Source organism: Chiroxiphia lanceolata, chromosome Z (genome assembly GCF_009829145.1).
Source record: "Chiroxiphia lanceolata isolate bChiLan1 chromosome Z, bChiLan1.pri, whole genome shotgun sequence".
Lineage (NCBI taxonomy): Eukaryota > Metazoa > Chordata > Aves > Passeriformes > Pipridae > Chiroxiphia > Chiroxiphia lanceolata.
The window spans coordinates 39,729,239-39,752,179 of NC_045671.1; the positions used below are offsets into that span (position 1 = coordinate 39,729,239).

The following is a 22,941-nucleotide window of genomic DNA, read 5'->3' on the forward strand; positions in this document are numbered from 1 at the left end:
GTCTAGTAAGAATAAAGCACCACAACAGTGGGAGAAGAAAAAAGGTCCATTGAGGTAGAGGTCAACAATCTTCATATTGATACATGAACATGCTTCCACCAAGCCAAAGCTGTGCTGCTTGTACAGGGACCTCACATGGGAGTCATCAGCTGCTCTGCACTGTTAGTGGGCATTCCTGTATGTAAATGGCATTGTGTTGCTGTCAATTAACATCCTTAAGGCCACCATCTCAGGACATCAGGCTATTGATGCAAATTCTTCCACTGTGAGATTAACCTGATCATTTACAGCAGACATAGAATGTTGGAGTGGGCTGATATATATTTTAATTTTTGTTCAAATTTGCTCAAATACACTAAATTAATGTATTTGATGCCAGCACTATGTAAAGGCGCAGATGAGCTAAAAAAATAAGCACAGTGCCATGCAAAGAGAGGGATATATTCCATCAGCTATATATATATATATCCATTGTAATATTAGTACATTTTAATACTCACCATTTTATTAGGAAACTGCAGTGTACTATAGACCCAGAATCACTGGATTTAGTTGACATAAGCAGGACTGACACTCTCCCTGCTCTTTTCTCACTTGAAATGTTAAGTTTTACCATGAGGTTTTGCAAAGGAGATGTCCCTGCCAGTGTAAGAAACATCACTCCATAACGTCAGAAAGGAACAGTCATAAGTCTTTCTCATGTCTGACAAAAATCTTTTAAATCTTGTGTTAGCCAGACACTAGTTAAAATACATAATTTTTCCTTTGAGTGTAGATTGGGACATACTTGGCTGAAGAAATATCATTCCTCCTATCCTTATGAATTTCTTATTTCAGAGGAGGGACCCTGACCTTGTATCCAATGGGCTGGTGCTGTATTACAAAACACCACCAGTAAAAAGGGTAGAAAGTCTCCCTTTTTTTTCACTGGCCTTACTCTATGCAGTAAAGAAAAGATTCCTCATTTCTTTCTTACTCTAGAATCAATCAAATATTGCCTTTCAGATACAGATTTCTTGTGTGTGCACTGGCATTTGTACCAAGCTCTCCTTTCCTTTTCTATAAGGATCCCTCTGGCAAGGTAAGTATAAGTGATGTGTCTTCATGAAACTTGTAGTTTACTCCTGTGTTCAGTGTAGTGCTTTGGGGAAAAAAAAGGCCATTTATATACATTGAAACTCATAACACTTATCTGAATTTCACAAGAAGGAAGGCAAGTTGAATTTTTGGTCCTCTTTGAACCTATTTCCCTAATTTTTCAAATGATTTGTGCTCTACTGTTTTCAAGAATATTGTTGAGGGAAATACCTAGAGACTACACGTAGGAGTTGTCTTGACAGACAATACAGATCTATTTTGCATCAGTGCAAGGATGGAAAAAGCCAAAACTGTTGTCTCTGGATAACTACTTTTTCATCTTTGCAAGAAAGATTTGTATTTGCTTGATAATTTAAAATGTCCTGAAGTTTTGTAAAATTGCCATTAGGGGCAAATGTAATGTAATTTTGCCTAGGTAAAAAGATCCAGTGACTTCTACAAAATGACAGGAGCAAATTAAAAACACATGGAGTTCTTCACACTATGTTTGCTCATTCTTTTTTGGCTCCTCTTACAAAAAGTCTCACTGGAAGCTGAATATGTTGTAGACTTGCATAAGTTAGAGCAGCTCTAATGTTCTTCTAATTTATGATTGTTGTCATGGGCTGTCAGGCCAAGACTCCCCAGAGCATAATGAATTCTGCTCCTCAGCTTGCTGTTATTACTGACAATACAATATCAGCAGTACAAGGAGAAAAAAAAATAATAAATCAGGTATTTAACACAGCATAAATCTGACGCAGGGTATAACTCAGGTGGTACTTACCTTCCAGATTCAGAGTCACCACTGCCGTGTCATCCTCCAGTCCCTCAATCACCTCACACTTGTACCTCCCGTAGTCCTCCAGCATTATGTTTGTGATTACAAGGGAGGCATCATTCTCACTGCTCTCCCTCAGGAACACTCTCCCGTGGTAGCTCCCGTAGCTCTTCCTGTGGTGACCCATGGCCACAAAAACATCCAGTTCCTTGAGGTAATCATAGGTGAGTTTGGTCCACTTGACCCGGATTTTGTGGGCTTCTGAGCCAGCTGTTGATGTGTGTTCATGGTAGAATTTACATGGCAGTGTGATATTGCCACCCCGATGAGAGAAGATTTTGGCTTGTTCTGCTACCACAAGTAGACGGGGTCCATTTTCTGCTGGGATTCAAGGAGAAGAACAAGGGAAAACAACAACCCCCCCAAGCATTAGTTTTCCTTTTACAAAATGGCTGTGATCAATGCCGTAACAATCATCAGCTATGTTATATATTAGGTCTGCAGGGTCATTAGGTCTGGAGTAATTTTCTACCTATGCAGTAGGAGCGTGGGTAAACTAGTTGTAAATAATTATTTACTTAGCTGTAAATATATCTGTGCTCACCCCACACAGGCAGAGGCCATCCTATACACCCCACAGTCATGAAGACGGAGTTATGTAAATATATTTACAGAGTTCCATAGCTGATGGATGAATGTCATCATCCATAAAAGGCTCCACACAAACTTTCCATGTTTTCCTGTGGGTTGTTCAAGAGCTGTGTCTCAATGCTCTATATTTTTTTCATTATTTAATTTTTCTCCACGGACTCAGCCTATTCAGGCAACAGCATATAAACCTCCTCACAGTCTAGGATGCAGTGAATCCCACTCACAAATCAGAAAAACCATCACAGTACCAAACAACACTATCTATATTGATGAAAAGTGTCAGCATAATTCTTAAATAAATATTTTAGACATTTTCTATTTGTATTTTATTCTAACTTTTGAGCATGAGTTCCTCTTCTGACCAGAGTAAGGAAGTTCAGTTTATCTTCAAATGTAAAATCTGATCCTCTGTTGCTCACTTTCTTCATCATCTCAACTTGGTTTTTCCTCATCTGTTTTTTCTGATCTCCTTCCTACTCATCACTATTTTATCTCTGATATTTTGATCTCACTTTTCGCTCAAACCTGTATTTAACTGTCTGGCTCTTCTCCTCATCCCAGACTTCCTGCTTTTCTTCTCCCTACTGGGTCACTACAGCAGATGTTACTCTGTGAAATTGTTACACTTATGACAGTCAGCTAGAGCAGGTGCTCGCTTCCAATCCTGAGTCTCTGGGGTTTTTACAGGGAAAACTCTGGGAAATGCAGATTTCATGTGGCAGTCAGCAGATCTGTCCAAAAGTGGGAACTTTTGGTAACTCTTGCTTTTCAACTCATGCAAAGTTTGCAAAACTGATTCAGCAAGCTCAGTGATTCTGTTGGTGTTGCTGCCCTCGACCACTGAGACATTGACTGAAACCAGCCATGAATCATCAGCTCACTGGGGAAACAGTCTCCGCTAACAGGTTGTGAAGAAAGATTTTGCAATCCCCCATGTGCGTTCAGCAAGTAACTATAACTGCTTAGAAATGTGATTCCCAGCTCTGACGTTCAGTCTGGCTCTCTCTAAATTCAAGAAAAACCATTTGGGATAAGCTCCCAGAAGCAGAGGCTGCTGAGAGGATGATCCTGTGAAGGCCAGCAGCAATTTTCTGCTGGTATCCCTGGGCATGAATATGGATTGGCCAGACAAAACCACAGAAATGCATAAAAAATATCATCAGCCAGGGACATGTGGATGACTGAAGGAGGGGAGGACTAGGACGGAGATGGGCTGACAGACAGAGTTTAGGTGATGAGTATCCCACCCTGTCAGCTGTCTGTCCACAGCACTGCAGGAGTCTCTGGTGTGTCCACAGCTGCAGGGGGTAAAGGGAGATATTCAGATCTGTAGCTCATAAGTATCTCCAGACAGTCCCAGGCTTCTGAGCCTTGTTGACGGGTCTGCAGTTGAATAATATATTCACCTAAATTGCAGCCTCAGATGGATTTCACTCCCTGTCCACACTAACTACACCAAGTAGCAGAGGGGACACCAGGGTAATGCAGTATTTTATGGTTATAAAAACACATTCAGGAGTGATAATTGCAAAGACAATCTTTCTATGTCCAAATGTGCACCTGCTTAAGGAAAAGTAGGTATGCCAAAGGTACAGCTCTTTGTCAAGAGGTGCTTTGTCAGGAGCATTTCTACTGCCTGTGTGGGACAAGGCCCCAGCTTCCTCAAGAATGAACAAGCTGGAGCACTGAAAGGTGTTCTACCAGGATGAGTGGCCTTCCTACCTAGTGAAAAATCATTGCTGCAGAGCAGATCCCCTGCAGCCACATATAACTGGTGTTCTTTCCCACTGCCTTTCTTCCTAGAGGCTTAGGACTGCTCCAGTAACCCATCTTCCCCCTTTCAGAGGAAAGCATTCAAGGGGAGAGGTGAGGCAAGGCACCATGTTACCAACAGTTTCCACAGGAGGAGGAGAAGGAGGAAAGTGAAGACAGCCAGCACAGTTTTTCTGTGAATTTTCCTGTTTCCCTGGGGACAAAGACATTCCACAGACTCCTGTACACCTTGGGAGGAGAAATGTTATGCTTTGGGGTGCTTATTACCAAGAAATCTGAATAAGAGCTCAACTATGTTGGGTCTTTCATACTGGAATGGTCAAGTTAATACATATTAGCAGGAGGGAGAGTCTGACTCAGGCTGCTAATGCTCTGTCTTTCTAACAACAGCTCTCCTCTGCCAGCAAGATATGGAGATGTACCTAGAGCACTGTCATCTCTGATACCAGTGTCACCATCCTAATGGGGTGGTGTTTCCCCCTCCTGGCTGCTTCCCAGCTCTTCTGGCCCTTTGCAGCAGCCATTACCTGATGACAACCTGGGAAAGAAGAGAAAAACCCGGTTTTTCTTGTTGCAGATCATCTCTCAAGTCCCTGGAGACTCCAAGGGAGAAGCAACGCTTGAAATATGCCCACGCCCTCGAGTGTTCTAAAAGCCAGTTCTTTTTTACACAAAATGAGATGATGTGCCCTTCTGGCAGAAAATTATATTGCTGCTGCTCCCAGATGTAGGAGGTGAGGAAGAATCTCTGGCTTTCGAGGCAAAGAAAATATCAGACTGGGGAATGATGCATAGTTTCTGTTTGGGCTAGAGGATACGCAGACAGCAGGGATTCAGGATTGAAAATGAGATGACTGGGGTTTGGTAAGAGGCCAAGAGGTCTTTATTGTCCATTAGCCAGTCAGAAGCAGGGCCAAATTGAACTAACTGCACATTTTTGGGGGTGTGGCAAAAAGAATGGTCTCGGTTTTCCTGGAGCTGATGAATTAAAAAAAAACAAAACATCAAATCACAACAAACCAAAGACAGAGCAAACCAGAATCTCTTAATTTACAATATGTTTACCGCTCTGGGTGCAGCTCTCTGGCTTACTGCTGTGCAAGTCAGCTCAAATGAGTAATGACTCCTACTTCCTGGGATCCTTAATACAATGAGAACTGATTTGTTGTGATCTGGTCATGGAAGATGGAGTTAACACTTTTTTGAAGGGTTGTCAGAGTAGCTCCCTGACTGATTTCCTCATGGTATTTCTGACAAGTCTCTGCCTCCTGAATAAAATTATCTTTGCTTCTAAATGTCAGGAATATCTAAACAAAGACAACAAGAAGGAAAGGCATGGGACACGTGAGTGTTGTCACAGAGTCTAGCATGTCACTTGAGGAAGATAACAGTTCTTTTTCCCTAGAAGTAGCATCAGAGAATTTATAAGGTGAATGGCCAAACAACTGTAAGATCTGAAAACCCCAAATTAAAGAGGTTTTAACCTCTTTAACAGGAGCTGTCTGCAACAGGATGGTTTGGATCTTTGCTGGAGACAAGGCAGATCACTGGCTTGGCCACTTCAGAGCCTCAGAGGGTGGACAAACGGTCCTATGAAACTTCCAGCTGCTCCTTCTCTTGGGAACCAGAGGTGGCAACAGCCTGGTGATTGGCTCTAGTCTCAGCTCCAAGGGCAGAAGTAGGATGAGAAAGGTTTCCCAGGTGGGGCTTTCACCCTTCCAGGCATATTTTGCATTGTAAGACAGGCAATAACTAAGCTGTTAAAACAGGACTAGGCACTACTGGTGACTAATTCACTGTATTTTTTCCACTCCTGCTTTCCTACCATGGATTCTGACAGGCTGTGGCCTTTAGTTAATTCTTGTGGTGCAATTGGATGACAAAGGCAGCATAATGCAGATACAGCCAAGCCAGCTAAACGAGAGCTTGTCCAAGCTGTAGAAGATGTCCAGCTGTGCAGGATAGCATGCAACTCTGGGAGCTGCTTTCCCAGGGAAAAACTGTGCCCCACAGATGAAAACTTACTTAAAACTTCCTTTACTGTAACTCAGTGGTGCCAAATCAAACAGGTATATACTGCAGGTGAAAGGGTATCTTACAGCCTTAAGTAATGAAGCACTGCAGCAGCAAACTGTCCACCCATTCTATCCTCACCCTTTCTATTTCCTTGGGTTATTGGTTTAGTTCCAAATTTTAGTGCTGGACACATTTTAAGATTTTTTTTTTTGTCTTTTCAGTAGTGACTTTTGGGTTGTGCCAGGTTTTTTGTTATTGTTTTAGTGGGTTGGTTTTGGTTTGGTTTTGGGTTTTTCTTTGCTGTGCAGTTTTCTTCTTTTTTCCTTTTTAATTTTTCCCTCTTAACTGGCTTCTGTACTCAAGAAGGATGGTGATCCAGGTTTGTAAGGCCAAGAACACAGTGTGGGGCAGAGGGAATGGGTCACACCACAACCCTTGGCAAATAGCCTTATTCACTTTATCCACCAGTAATGTCCACAGGCTTATGCTGACCTGGCTACGAAACTTGATTATTCCCGCATTTTAATGGAACAACTTAAAAAGTGGTAGTAGAGAACAAGACGCATTTTTACAGGGAAAAAAAATATCATAAGGTCACATCATAGATGTGTTTTGTCAGATAATGTATTGCCTAAAGGTTCCCACTGTTAGCAAGCCCTTAGGTTGATAATATTGTTTGCCATTCTACTTTAAATAAACACAGAGTTGTTTCTGGCTTTCCTGTGGTGTTACCAGGGTCTTGAGCATAACTCTCATGCTAAAATGTCCTCACTCTTCCCATAGCACTGGCATCTTGTGATCCTAACATGCTTATGTAACAGCCATAAATAATTTATATGATAACAATAATTCCCACTTGCTATAATATCTAAAGAAAGCGCATTATTGATATTGTTGTATATGGATCTATTATTTAGAGAATCCTGAGGGAAGAACATGAGGAAGAATTACACACACACACTTTTTTCCACATACCTCTCACACATATTTTCTATCTGTGTTTTAACTAACTAACTTTTTACTGTTGTTTTTGGGAAAAAAAAATGTAAGAACTTTTGTATATCCTCTGTAAAACTAGTAAAAGTTGGGTTTTTTTGGCTCAAGGATTAATGTCATTTTGATTGTGCCATGAGAAAAAAAAAAAACAAGGCTCCAAATCCCGTATTTTTACCTCTAATCTGACAGGACAGAATACTCCCTACACATTCCTTTTAAGTTTAATTGGTAAGAGAGATATTAGATAAATCTTAGTTAAAAACTTCAGTTTCCAAATAATAGTACAGCTAAAAATACCTGGTTTATAAATGGTGGAGAAGAAATCTGTCTTTATAACAAAGACATTACAAGATTGAGATAAAACATTTTTTAGCAGATTCCACCTACTCAGTTTGAGTAACAAGTTGGGGGGAACTGTTAAAGAGGCCATATTAACTCAAGTTTATGTTTCTGGGAGACCTAAGAACACATAAACCCATCAGGGAAATAACAAACTTCAGCTCCTCTAAATTATTGCCTCTAATAAAATTTAAGTATGTTTTGCTTTGGTATAGATAAATTTCGTGAAGATCAGGGCTCATAGAGCAGAACAGAACAGAAATCATGATAATGTCTCTGCACAGGAGTAAATCTTCAGGGGTAGCATTAAGACTGACAAAACCAAAGACTTCAAAACTGCTGAGGAGGTTTTCCAGTTCTTTAATTAACTTTAAATTATATATATGTAACAAGTAAAGGCAAACTAATAATTTAAATTTATGCTTCATGTAAATAGTTTTGCTGCTGTAATAATATTTTACAACCCAAATATCCTGATACCTATTGCCTAAGGTCTGATCCTGAACATGGAATCCTGAATGCCTTTAATAAAAGCGCTATGAAAATAGGAGGTGAGGCTGCTCTTTGCTGTCATTTCTATCTCCTGCTGGTGCAACAGACCACAATCGGTAGAGCAAAACATGATGTGTGGATGTCAAAGGAGCAGCTCAGTTACAAGAAGAGAAAGCACAATGGATCATGGTGTTACCTAAACTGTCCTGAATGGCAACAAAACTACGAAGAAATTTTAAGTGGAAAAGATAAAGGCAAGAAAATGGAAAGAAGTGACAGATAAAATCATTGAAAAAAGGAAAAATGCAGAAATCTGGGCCAAAGGAAGGAAGCCTAAAGCAAAGTGGAAAAGCATAAAACTTGGGAAGACAAGAATTAGTGTAAGAGGTCATTTCAATAGTGCATTTAATCTTTTATCATGGTTTTTTTTTTGGCTAGTCTAGAAAGTCTATGAAGCTTCTTTCCCTCTGTTGGTGCTGACCTGTTTTGTAAAAAGGGAAGTGGGCTCATTATAATGCAGAACAAGTTGATCAATTATTTTTCCTTTTTTATTGATTAACTGATTTACCTTTTTGTTTGTGTGTGTGTGTGTGTGTTTTGGGATTGTTTGTTTCAATAAAGTTTTCCATCCCTTCCACGTGGGCACATTTTTTTGGTGTGTGCAGAGGTCTTGATAGGCAAAGGGATGCATTCTTGTGTCTCAAAGGTAAAGAAATGCTGCATAATACAAATGTCTCATATCCAGAAAAAAGCTAAAATTTTAAATGTTGATCCTTCTCAAACCAAACTTTGTGTTCTCATTGCCGCCCTTTCTTGTTGTATTTCTAAAACCTGAAAAAACTGGAGTAATTTCTAGGCTCTGGCTCGTCTCAGGTAATTAACTTAGCAATTAGTGCAATGTCTTCGTCAACTTTGCTTATGTTGCAGAGCAGCTACACACAGAAGGGATGCTCTTATCTGTGAAGGGTATTCTGCCTCTTTGGGTAATTGGTCAGCAAGTGGCACCATGAATAGTTTAGGGAGATACACAAAGTGAGCACTGGGAAGAGTTGTCCTCTCTCAAGGGCACAGAGTTCTTCAAAAATCTTGTCTTCAAAAGAAAATATGAGTCTCTAATCGCACTGATATGCTTAAAGCAGTGCTTTCTTATTGTGGGCATTTAAGTAGCTAGGGGATACTTTAATCCCATTTTTTCATTCACCGAACGATTTCTTCATTTATAATTATGACTTTTTTTCTAAAGACTGGAACTGGTATCCCCCTAAGGCACACAGAGCTTTTCTGGGGTGAGGGGGACAACATATCTTCTTTAAATTCAGTACTCTCACTCTTTCATCTAAAAAAGTGAAACTAGAATGATTTTTTTTATGCAGACAAACCACCAGAGGAAGGGAATATGGTCAGGTAGCCTGGGATAACAGAGCAGCCTGACCAAAACTGTGAAATCCACCACTGGCTTCAGCAAGGAAAATAAAGTCACAGGTGAGATAAAATGCATCTTAAGATAGTTTTATAAACTTTGTTCTCAGTATTGGAATAAAACCAAAGAAGAAGAAGATAGAAACAAAGCAATTGGACCAGAGGAAATGAGCTGAAAGGAATATTGTGAAAAGTTGGGAGGTAAAACAATACAGTCTATGAAATAGTTTGTTCTGACTCACAAATGCTAAGTTTGAGAGAGATGGAAGGAGTTTTTAACAGTAATGGAGAGGTAGCAAATTGGGGTAAGTAGACCTGGTGGTAGAGGTATGACCTCATCTGTCACTTTAAGACAGTACTGTATATTTCTACATGGTAGTAAAATAACAAATACATGTAAGAAAAGTAATTCAACCATTAACAATCTGATTAGTCCAACCTTAACAGCATACAGGGCCTTAGAACAATCTTTGAAGGGAAATTGTTGAAGAACAGATACAAAGTACTAGAAAGAGGGATAAAACGCAGTAGATACTTACCAAGGGGTGTCAGACTAGTTTGATATCAGCTACATAATAAAAATAAATGTATGAGTCCAGGGAAACGTGATATATCAATTGCCTGCAGCTCAGGGTGATAATGGACAATACATGAAAAAGGCCAGTGGACTGTCTCCTGTATAATATCTGAGTCTTTAATATTTCCACTAATTTTACCTTAAAAAATAATCGTGACTATTGAATTAATTAAATTTTCACATAGCATATTAAACAACACTGAAGGGAAGGGAGTGGGTATTTAGAAAGTCCGAAGAAAGAAGGGTGAAAAAAGTATGATATCATTTAACACTAAATGTACAGTCTAGATTTTTAAGCCCCAGTATGAAGACTTGTTGATATAGAGCTTCTACTTGTTAGTTGCAAGTGACAGTGAGGGACATTGACTGCTAAATACTGTCTATCACAAGAGATTGCTAACCAGCATTGCAGTGCAGGTGGGAAGAATGCAAATTTGATCCAAGGTCTGAAGAACAATGCATTGTTATCCGGAAAACAAAAATACTAAAGGCAGCCAAAGATTTTATTTGGAATAAAATCCTGGCTGGGTGCACCCAAGGAATATGAATTTGAATAAGAACCAGCGTAGAGATGAACTGCTAACATTTTCAGGTTACAATATCAAATTATAATTGTAATCTGGAGGTTATACACTTAGAGAAGAATTTGAAAAAGTATACTCAAATGATAGCTGTAAGGATATGGTGTTATTAATATTTTAAAGTGAACATCAAAGAAGACAAAGTGTTATTTGAAGCTAAAGAACAACAGTAGGGGAAGCATAAGGCCATACAATAAACATGGAGAATTAGGAGAGTATTTTTCATACCAGGAAAGCAGGGTGCAGTCAGGAGATCTGAATCAACCTTTTTTATGAAATTAAACTTAGCCTGCAGGAGATTACATGAGGTAAAGAACGGGGAATATAAGAGAGTTTCCTTCACTGCCTCCGGAAATCTCTTTCATTTCTATGTAAGAATTAACTACACAACATTCACCCACACCTTTTGTAATTCCAAGGTATTCCCAGGCATGCAATCCAGGAGGAGACTAGCTACACATCTCTTGGATTTCAGATGAGGAGAAGGATGCCAGACTTGTTAATGTGATAAAAAATACCTTTTGTATGAAGTTACAACACATGTTCCACAGTGTTCCCTGATCTCCAGCCCATTTCCAGGTGTAGAATATTGTGTTTATGCAGCTTTGGGGAGGGAGGAATCCCAACCCTGATGGAATTCCATAATGCAGAGAGGAATAACAAAAATTACACGTGAAAATGGCAAGTCCCAAGCAGATTTATTCTCTCTGATTTGTGGTCTGTGTATTTCAGAGCCTGAACTCGATGATGTACAAAACTTATGGCAGAGCCCAAATTTAAGGCTTTATCCAGCTTTCCTTGTAAGAAGAAACTCTTGAGGTACAGGTGAGTTTCCATGGACCGGGAGAAAGGTCCATCTTGAAACTTCTGTCAGTTTTGAACTATTTGGCACTTGCACTGTACACATGCTGAAGAGTTGCTGATAAGTGAATGTATGACTTGTGAATTACACTGAACTAGTGACTAGTCCACTAAGTTAACCCTCCAAAAGAGATAAAGTTCAGAGAAGAGAAGCTGCATTATACAAAGGAAAGGCAAAATGCATGTTTATTAGAGATTGATGTCTAATTTGAAATTTGCCCTGGGGATCAAATGTTCATCATCTCACAACAGTTGTATGTCTTCATTTTGATTTAACACATTCATTTGACCTTCATCCTGAGAGTTTACTCAGAGGGAAGGCAGCTCCTTTTTATTCCTTGTTTGACCTTGACAATTCCAGCGCTTATTTTAATAAGTGCAGGGTAGCTTTAACTTCTATGACTCTCCTGTGAACTTTTAAATGCTCAGCCTTCCCCAGTAACCTGTTCGACCTTGGTAATTCATATTTCCACAAACACTCAAATAACAAAATTTGTCAGCTGTTGAGAGAAAGAATCAAATTTTGAAGAGAGAGGGAGTGGGAGGAACACTAATTCTGTGCTTCTTAATTTTGCAGAATTTATTTAAACCAGCCCCGAGAAACACAGGAGTGAAAGCAGGAAAATCCTGTTCATTCTGCCTGCCCTAACAGCATAAACCCCCTATTTTTTCTTATAGAGGATGACCCTTAATGACTGAAGCTGGGACTTTAAAAAACAGCTGCATTTTGCTGCAGACTCAAATCCTGCCACAGCTATAAGCTCTGGGATTCAAACATGAAACAAGCAGGATTGTGCAGGAGGCCAGGATAATATTTAGTGTGAATTAAAGGTATGAGGAAAGGTGCATTTCTACCGGGGTAAGTTTCTTTTTTTTTCTGGTTTAAATTGTGAAAATATGATCTCAAACATGCTGAGCCTTTTTAAATAATACGCAGCAATAAATTTCTGTACTGTGAAGAACTATGTATGGCAGATCTCTTAAAATCAAATCTACTTCACAATAAACTGAAGTATTTCAACCCACTGCAGTTGCTTGTTAGTTTAGGATGCATGCTTTTTGCCTTTGTCTTAAATCATGCTGTACTTTACTCACTAATATTTGCAAGGTTTTGACTAAGTGCTATTAAACAGTGCAATTTTCATTTTTTTTTCTTTCCTTAGAAGTAAAAATAATGCAACAGAACAGAAAAGAAAAGGTTTGGTCATCAGCAATAATAACACTTAAAAAACAGTGTGGCAGCATAAAAAATTAATAAATTGTGAATCATTAAACATATTATTCTGTTTCCCTCAACAACATGAAGATACTGGTATTTTCTCATGTGTTTCCTTACCTTGAATGTGAACAACTCTTTCATGCTCCAGACTGGACTTGTCAGGATGAGGTTCAGCCCAGCAGACAGAAATCAGCACCAGAAAAAGTAGATTCTTCATCTTTAAAGCCCAAAGAATCTTCTTCACTGTAAGGGCATCACATAAGGGGAGGCTTGTGAATTTTTGGAAACCTTTACAGTGTTGCACTGCACAACTTGTTAGAGCAGTGATCTGATGAGGGTTCGTAACATATTTAACCCACTCAGCTAAGAAGGTTAGAACATCTGCTAATTTTTTGGGTGTTAAGGTTAGACTTTTTATTGTGGACTTTAATCAAATGAAACTGGCAATCCATATTTAACTCTGCCTGTGCAGAAATACAGCACGAAAAAATGAGAGCACACAGACAAGTATTCCTAAACCAAACTCCTTGCAAGACCATACCTGAGCAGTATCTGTGTTGCAAAACAAGTTCTGGTGTACTTTTGCTTTTCCAGACCTATTCTAGACCTGGTCTGAACATACAATTAAAACAATCAAAGCTGTATCACTGTATCTATATCCACTGCATGATGCAATTTGCTGGTGATAGACTTTCAAGATTAAAACAACCTTCTTGTAGGATTTGGCATTTCAATCAAGGCTGCAATTTAACTTATCTGTCAATGTGGCAAGGTTGCTTGAGCTAAGTAGTAAAGATGACAAAACATTTATTAGGCTGACTAGAAAGATCCATTTTATTTCAGATCCATTTACCATCTTAAAAGATGCCTAAATTACACAATGAAATGTTTGAAACCATGCACGAAGTTGGATTAGGTTAGTATTGTATATGCTGCCACTGCAGTTGCCCTGATTGATTTCTCATTCATTTCTACCTAGAATGCTGACGCACTAACTTAGTGTGCCAGGTAGGGTCTCTGCAGTCAGCAGAGCTCAGCGCTGCAGGGAAAATCTCTGCCAGCCTCTGAGAAGTAATTAGGCAAATGAAGACCTGATATAGAAAAGGAGGCATAAAATACAAGAGATTGGTTTTATGTAGAGGGTTTGGACTGCTGCGTGTTTTATAGCTATACGTTTCATTACTCTTATTTCTTGAAATAAAAGAGAGCTATTTCCCAACTATACCTTTCAAGAGACTAGGGTTTTTTTCCCCCCAATTATCAGATAATGGCAGCATTATTAACATACTTACTAATGCAGAGATAATTCCCTCCCCCCCCCCTTTTCTCTATCAGATTTAGAAACACATAAAATTTGCAGGGTACTCAGCCAAAACTGGGTTCAAGGTGTGAGCTTCACAAACAATCCCTGTTCCCAGACAGACACAAACAGCGAATTGTTTCAACTCTAGATCCAAATACTGTGATATGAACCAACCCCTACTACAGACTGAAATGCAGAAATGTCATTGCCATTTTTTTCATATCAGAACATGCCTGTTACTTGCCTGCCCTTCCATTTCTTCAAAACCAGTTTGAGAGGGAGATCAAAGCCAATTCAGCATCCCTTAATCCTTTCTGTGGAGTGTCTAGAGGCAGCACAAGTGCTGCCTGCACACTGTTTTCCAGGTAGTCCACGCTCAGTAACTTAAGGCCACTCCCTCTTTCCTGGAAAGCTTGAAAGGCTGGTGACCTCCATTCTGGAGAGCAAGGACATATGTGGCTCCCTCTAGAGCACACCAGAACGAGCCTAGGCTGTCTGAAGGGTCACACAAAGGCAGCTGGGCGTTCCTCCTGCACTAGGGGACTGCTGGCCTGGCTGCTTGGGAGGGCAGAACCTGCTGGGGTAAAGACACACTGCTCTGTCACTCACAAACCCCATACCAACCACACATGTATTTCCTCCAAGAGTGAAAAATGCTTTGGGTTTGAGGTCTATGTTTTTTGGCTGTTGATTAATATCTATCTAATTTACCTATCTATCTCTTTCTCTCCTGGGCCCAGTGAGTAGGAGCAAAGCCCACAGGGGCTCTGCAGAACTGCCCTGGGAGAGCTTTAACTGCTCATTAACAGGGGGTGATTGTCAGAATAAATAGTTTCAGGTTGAGTGTGATGCACTGAGGGCAGCAGGATATACCTTTCAGTGATATTTACCTGTACCTTCAAGCAAATACCCTGTTACTCTACAGAGTTTATGTGACAGCATCACACAGGCAGAATGAGAGGTAGGTCAGTGATGACTTGAAGATCTGTTTTTCCTTTTCCTCAAATATTCTAAATGCAGCTGGACAGTTTTATACAATTCATGCCACAGACATGGACAAAATCAGCGTTATGGTTGCAGACTGACACATTCGATTCTGTGGTTTTTCTGGAGTAATATACCCAAGATGGTGGTGCTTTAGATTTGTTAATAGGCACAGATTATGCCAAGTGCAACAGCAGCTGAGAAAATATGTGTATCTGATGTGTGTTACAACCTTGTACCACTTTTCTCCTGGGATTCCCCACAATGGGAGTCATGGCATCAAGCCAGAGACACTTTACTAGGCCAAGAATCTGCCCCCTGGTGTTTTGTGGGTTATCCAAAAAGCAATTAGCCAGAGGAATTCACATCCTCAGTTCTAGCCAAAGCTCCATTTCTGCAGCAGTCTGGGAAGACCTCAGGGGAGACATGATAGGTGTGGATGTTTCCATATTAAAATTAATAAAATCTTGGCTGGAAGTAAGTGATTTTTTTTTTTTTTTTTTGGTAAGAAATGGTAATGATTAGTCATACTCAAGAAATTCACACTAGTTTCAATTACTGCAGTTTATGAATCTCCTGTCTCTCTGGACAGGGACCCATAGAAGCTGAGAAGTGTTTTTTAAAGGGAGACTTCAAGGCTCAGGGAAGTGTTCAAGGTCACTGCACCTTCAGTGTTTAAATTCTCAAGAACTCTCCATTCTCGGACACAATTTGAAATTTCGACATTAACTACCATTTTGTCACACTTACCCAGTCATAATTCATCTACTACTGGTAAAACTAAAAGGTTGTAAAACACCAATGTTTGCGTTTATGTTAAATATTATTTAACATAACGTTCCAAAAATTAACAGAATGCCATGAGGTAATTCAACTGCATAAGGGACAGGCATTTCTCTGAAAGGCAGAATACTGAAAAATAGCATTACATACCAACATCTGTTCTTAATAAAATATTTCTTATTTACTCCTACAACTACTCTCTGGCTACAGAATATGAGAGAATCCACTGTGTGAAGACAATGTCCACCTAACTCAATATTCTCTCTCTGGTAGTAGTTAATAGCCTTTATTGTGGAATGCCTTTGTTCACACGAATTAATTTTGTCTTATATCACATACTAATATATTAATATATGTGATGTTTGTTCCCCTGATAAGAAAGGACTTTTCACTGCCTGAACTCACAATGGCAAAAGAGGATATGGTGGTACAACCATCACCTCCTATGTTCCAGCTGCTGACACTGTCATAGAATGGATTTTATCTAACTCATAAAGCCAGTAAAGGCAGGGAGCAATGATATCTAAACCAAGCAGCAGAATCAGTAAAATCACTTTTGATAATTTGAGTTTGAAACAGCCCTCAAATCTTTGGGCTATTCACATCCATGTACAAACCTACTGTATAATATAAGTGTTTACAGGCCCACTCTCTGTGGAGCTCTGATCTATCTGAGAACTGGCATTAAGCTGAGAGAAATTAATGCTAATGAAATAAAATATATGTATTTTCAGGGAGACGGAGCCAGCTGCAGTAATGAAGGATCTCTCACCTTTAGACACTGATGGTAGATAACACAATAGGAGGAAGACCAGTCTAGGCAGTATTTACTCTCTTAAAAAGCCTTTCCTAAAACTGGGAAGTTGGAGAAAAATATTTCAGTCTAGCTGATCAAGCAGATTTCTAGTCTGTCCCAAATCTCTTAAAGATCATACTTTGGAGACAAGGATAAACACCTGGGTTTTGAGGCAGCTGAGTCAAACCATAAGAATGGAATTTGGCTACCGATTGTGGACACTTAAGTTATTCTGTCTGTAAGTGAAACATTTACTTTTCACTGGGAGTCTCAGCTATTGTTAAGGTCAGTTTATATCTAACCAGTGTGGTCAGTGGAAGGTAGGTGTGTGTTTAACTGACCCAGGATACCTTTTGTCTAATAATTTTTGTCTTTGAGTAACTACTCCTATCTCCTTCAAAGATCTTCCATTCTCCAAAGACAAAAGTAAAATACTCAGTTCCAGCTACAGACTTGGGACCTCAGTTCACAAAATCAAAAGAAAATACACTTCTTGTCACGATTGCCCTTACACCATCTACTCTGGATTCTGTTTTTCACTCATTTTGCTAGGAAAACAAGTTTTTCTTGGTGAAAGAGTCCCCCAGCCTGATGGAATTAAGGCAAGACAGATCCAGCAGGCTGTTCCGTAAGCTGAAGGGTTCCCACTAGGAAATTTTGCTGATGCTACGGCAAGAAGAAAGAACAACTGGTAGCATGAGAATGATGATGTTTACATTCTCTATTAGAATGACTTATAGCTGGCTTTCCAAGGGCTCCTCCCATGACACTTCATTAGTTAAGGTAATTTGGAAATTTGTGAGGCTGTGTGAGACTTGAGGCCATCCAAAGTCCAGATAGCTGCTGTCTGGAGAGCAGGTTTTCAGAGTAGTACTCTAACCCAGGGCAGAACAGCTCAGTGCAAAAGCAGCATGACCATTCAAAGGCATTTGAAACCCCCTGCAGACTATTAATTCCCTGGGAAGAATGCTGATAAATTGCTTGTAGAGAGAAAGAAAATGTCTTTATGGTTTTTGAAGTGTCTGCCTTGCATTAGATATGAAATTTATTCCAGATGCAGGGGGGGTAACAGTACTTTTGACTTTATTCATAGGGTATAGCCAAGGTCATGTGGTCTGGCTTTAGGACTAAAGGGTAGAAAATTTGGTACTCTAGGTTGGATACAAATAAGAGTACAGAAAATGTGCTGTAAGGATTCCCTGATGGAGTACTGACTACTCAGTTCTTGGAGTAGTTTTCTTTCTTAGTTATGTTGGAGTTTTGTTTATTTACTTATTTGGTTTTGATTTTGATTTTTTGGTTTTGGTTTTGGTTGGTTTTTTTTTGTTTTTTTTTTTTTTTTTTTTTTTTTTTTTTTTTTTTTTTTGTTTTTTTTTTTGTTTTGTTTTTTTGTTTTTTTTTTTTAAATAATGAACTATATAACTTGATCTCCCTCTTTTGTTTTTCTTGCCTTTTGGTCATATTTACAAAACTGGCTTTTCATCAGGCCCTTGCTGCTTTCTGGGTCCATTACTATCACCTAAACCTCTTCTTCAAGATACTTTTTTGGTGAGAGTTATATTTCCCAATGCCCTGCATAATTTCTGCAAGGCCACCCACTTTGGGAAAGTTCTGCCAGGGTTTTTTTCTGCTTCTCTAACTTTCACCCTTATTGATGCTTCCAGTTCTACCCATTCTTTTTGTGATCCTTGGATTTCTACAGGGACACAAACATTTTAAATTTCTAGTGTTCTGTCACTCTACCAAAGGTAAACGAAAGCTGGATGCCTGTCTTCTTTAGATAATTGAAAAAATAAATCTCATATAGCTTATATAATTGGGCAGATTCTTAAAATCTGGGTTTTTTAACTTGCTTACTGTATCTTCTTCTTTTTCCTGTTTTTGAGAATTTGAACTACCTTCTGTATCTAAACTTGTAGTGCTAGATTTCATGCTCTTAGCTGATTTTTTAGTCCAATCTAAACACCATTTTAAATCAGTCAGACAGAATTTTTGAGGTTTTTGTGTACAGAGAAAAAGCAAAGAATTTACCCAAAGCCAACCCAAGTGAGTTGGCTTTTTGACATTTATTTAATTAGGATCATTTTCACATTTAATTAATTCAGGCTGGGACATTTGGGCAGAGAGGCTCTAGGACATTAGTGTTACTAAGCACCAAAACAGTACTACATTTGTTGCCTCTAAACTCTACCAGATGCAGGGTCCAGGATGACAAGAAACAGGTTTTTTACCTAGTAAACTTATTTCATAAATCTCTGTGGTGAATGGTTGCTCATCCTTCCTACAACTCAAGCCATGTCTCCCCCAAGAGAACTTCCATGTGCTCAGCCACTTAAAATATGATGATGTTTTGAAGCAGACCTAAAAGATGCGTCTACACAATCTAAGTCTCCTCCAATTTCTATCAAGTACATGCACAAACTTGGCAGAAAATCTGTTATTGCACATGAAAAACAAAATCAGCCCCAAACACAACCCCTCCTATAGGGACAAAGAAAAGTTTCTTTTCTGCAAATATGGCAAAAAAGAATGAATTCAAGAGAAGCTAGGAAAATCACCTACTGATACTCAGTGTAGAAATTCCATGTCACTGCAGGCAGCTGGTTTTTAAACTTATTCAAGCTCTTTGATAAGTCATTCAAACCAAATTATCTAATTGCCCCTTAAAATTTAGTCTTTAGACGTTTTGCTCAGGAAATATTTTTAAAGTTATAGGAATGGTAATGCTAGGAAACAGTCCATGAAATGATAACAATATGAGCTATGGAATGGGCCAGATGATATTTGTTTTATCAGGGGGAGGTGCAACATCTCCATTCTGACTGTCCCACATCAAATATGATGGAGTTCTCATTCCTTTTGCCAGCTAAGCTGACGGTACCAGCAATATAAAAATTAAAATTAAAAACATTAACAGTGCTTTCATATCCTCTAAGGATGCCACTCTGGGAGAGAACAGATGCACCGCCAGCCTTTCTGAATGGGAGCTGGTGCCAGCCTGCTGTAAGGAATTACTGGAAGTATAACATTTTTGTCATGGATCCTGGTGCAAACCATAAAACAAGACTCCTTGCCCAGCCAGCCATGAGAACCTGGTCCTGTCCTCTCTCTTTTTTTTTTTTTTTTTTTCTGTCGTCTGAGAATTGCCCTGTTTGCACTTTTAATCTCATTGAGAATGAGTTTTAACAAGCTACTCAGTTTCCTCAAGAAATAATAGCAGAGATATAATGTTCTGCATATTTTTAAATTGCTGTTCCACATTTCCAGTGCAAGTCTCTGTTGATTCATTGTCTCTAAGAAGGTAAACACTTTAATTTTACAACAGCACTGTTTTCATCAAACATCTGCATCCTACTGCAATGATACATAAATTTTCTTTGGATATTTCATCACAAAGAATTGGCTGCAGGTGTGGCCAGATCAAAGCCATATGGAGATCACTTGTAAAAGCACAATTCTTTCAGCAATACTTTAACTGAATTTATCTGCACTCAATGGCAAAACATACTTGCTACTGAGATCAGTTATTCTAAAGAAGGGGAAGGTCTAGAGGTCATGTCGTGAGTTCAGACTTTGTGGGACATGGGTTCAACTCTGCCCCAAATAAAATATTGTTTTCTGGTTTGCAGTAATGATAACAGAGACTTGCATGACACCCTTGATCAGTCAGATGTAAAAAGGTGCCAAAAATTACTCTACATTCAAAGGTCCAGACTGCATATCTACCAGTTGCAGATATTGACTTACAGTGATTGCAGTGCTGCAATTTGAACTAAGGAATCTAACAGCAACAGAACCAGAAAAAGACATTTATTGGATTCAAGAGGAAGAGGCAAAATGGGAAATTATTATTTAGGATAGAGAAGGAAGAGACTATTATAAAAAGAGACAAAGATTTTTAAAAAATGTGGATGGTACAGTTGTGCTAAACCTCAAAATTTATACCTCAGAGCATCACCAGATGAGTTCAAGGAAGGGAATCATGAAATAAGTGGATGGTTGGGTTGATGGTCTCCAGAAAGACTGCAACAGAAAATGGAAATTTCGGCAAAAGGGCTGCCAGGGTGCAACGAAGAGCTGGGCTGACTACTGTATATCTCCATCACCTTGACAATCTCTTTTCCCACTCCATGTCACTGGCAACATCTTCAGGCATTCTGCCCACATCCCTGGTCCCCTGGGATCAGAAGGGAGTAGCTCAGAATATGACACATCCAGGCAAGGGTTTGTTGGGGGAATCAGAGAAAACAAAAACCCATTTTACAAAAACAGACCAAAAGAGCTTGTCTTCGTTAGTCTGGCAAAATACAGCTGAGGAGGGATATAGTTGCTCTCTATAAATACATCAGAGTAAATGCCAGAGGAGGAAAAGAACATTTCAGCTAAGATTTGGGAACAGAACTAGTGGGGCTGTAAATAAGTTCAGACTGGAAATTACATGATTTTAAGCTGTAGAAAAATGTCACAGCCTCCATGAAGACATTTTAGTATGACGGAAAAAAACATAGCAAGTTTTAAATCACATTTTAGCATGGAGGAAAGAAACACAGCTAGTTTTAAATCATAACTTGCTTGCTCTCTGAAAAACTGCCTGGGATGAAGTGGAACGTGGATAGGAGAGGACTAGATTATGACACAGGGGATCCCTTTTTTTTTGTTCTTGGATACCTAATTTTTGGCAAAAGCCTTAATATAAGTGGGTTAACCGATTCTTATCTCAAGCAGAATTTTTTCCTTCCCTGTTATGACAGGCACAGACTCTCCTGGTTCCTGCTATTAATGATATGATCCAGTACAATCGGATGGGGCTTCCTACTAATCCACATACAGCTACCCAAACGCTCCCAGTTACACTCAGCACTGGCAGCAAAGCACCTTTCTCATCACTGGGACTTCTTACAAGAGACACCTCAAAGCAGCTTTTAATACTCTGACAGTTATCTGACTCCAGTAATTTCCTAAATGGACTCCATGCTCTAATAGCAACACTGTTCTGCCTGATACAGGTCATTAAATATCTGCAAATGAAATAGAGATACATGTGGCTGACTTAATGGTCTGTCTCTTGAAATGCTTAGTCATACAGAAGGTTTCTCTCTGTCTGATGCAGTGGTTATGTGCAAAATGGGAAGAAGTCAGCCCTCACATTCCAAGGGTGTGGTAGAAAGCATGCAAAATAGCAGTTCCATCCCCACTCTGGACCACTGAGAGTGATTTGAGATGTTAAGTTGTGAAAATAAAGATAATTTTAACACATACTTGTAAATCAAAGACAAAAAATGAAAAAGAATGCAGGAGGTCCTCCAAACACTTTTCCCTGGTTTAATGCCCTCATAACGAAAAAGCACAAGGGCTCGAGGAAATTTCAGAAAATGTAAAACAGAGAATTAAGATCAACTGAATAATTTGCAACTGCTTGATAAAATCATGATGCAGCATATCATGGTTAACAAAACTCTCTTAGGCTGTGTAAGCAAAGGAGCTTGCAGAGTGTGCAGTTTAGTTGTGTAGTTTAGTGCACCGAGTACAATAACAAAAGTACGCTGTATTTTAAGTTCAGATATATTCAGGTGTAGGAAGATGTGACTGAAGTCCTATATCTAGGAAATACTTACATTCTGCATCAGAAAAATAACGTATACATTAAGAAAAAGAATGTATGGAAAGCCACAGACAGGAGATAGTTGAGTTTAGTACATACTAATATAGAGACTGAGAGAACCAAAGTCTAAGGATTGGTTTTAATTCATAGGTATATGACATGAAACAGAATATAATGTAAAAAAAAATCCATGTAATTGTTAATTCAACTGTTTTAAGACTTATTTTTGGCTGCCAGCAATATCTGCTGGCTTATGGTCTTTTCTTTCAAGTAAAGTAAACCTGTGCAGATTTCAGAAAAAAAACCCAACAGGTTTTCTTGATAATCTCTGAATTGGAAAGCTCAGTTAACAAGGAGATTGTATGGATTTGTTTAAGCCAGACAAGGTCATATCCTTGCTTAGTCAACAACAAGAATGCCTACAACACTGGTAGGCTGAAAATCAATGGGGTTTCAAAGATGTCAATTTAAATGAATAGGATTCACCTACTTTTTTCAATGTTCCACTCAACCAAGTTAATTACAGGGATCAGCAATTCTACAGTCATCCAGAATAAATGCAGGGCTTTTTTTGTTCCTTTAATGTCCTCGGGATTATGCAGGGTATTTCAGCCCCACAGACATTATTTCAATAGCACCTTTGAACACCCTCCAGACAGTGTCACCCAATCCACACCCTCAACCATGAGGT

General features: G+C 39.1%; 1 protein-coding gene across 1 annotated transcript in view; it reads right to left on the reverse strand.

Annotated features, from left to right (window-relative positions):
- Positions 1 to 22,941, reverse strand: part of HAPLN1 (hyaluronan and proteoglycan link protein 1) — a 53,971-nt gene that overhangs the window by 14,349 nt on the left and 16,681 nt on the right. The window contains exons 2-3 of the mRNA XM_032676750.1: positions 12,900 to 13,025; positions 1,865 to 2,236 (exon numbers count right to left, since the gene is read on the reverse strand). Of these exons, the coding sequence (XP_032532641.1) occupies positions 1,865 to 2,236; positions 12,900 to 12,999 (472 nt within the window). The 5' untranslated portion in view covers positions 13,000 to 13,025. The remainder of the gene's footprint in view (positions 1 to 1,864; positions 2,237 to 12,899; positions 13,026 to 22,941) is intronic.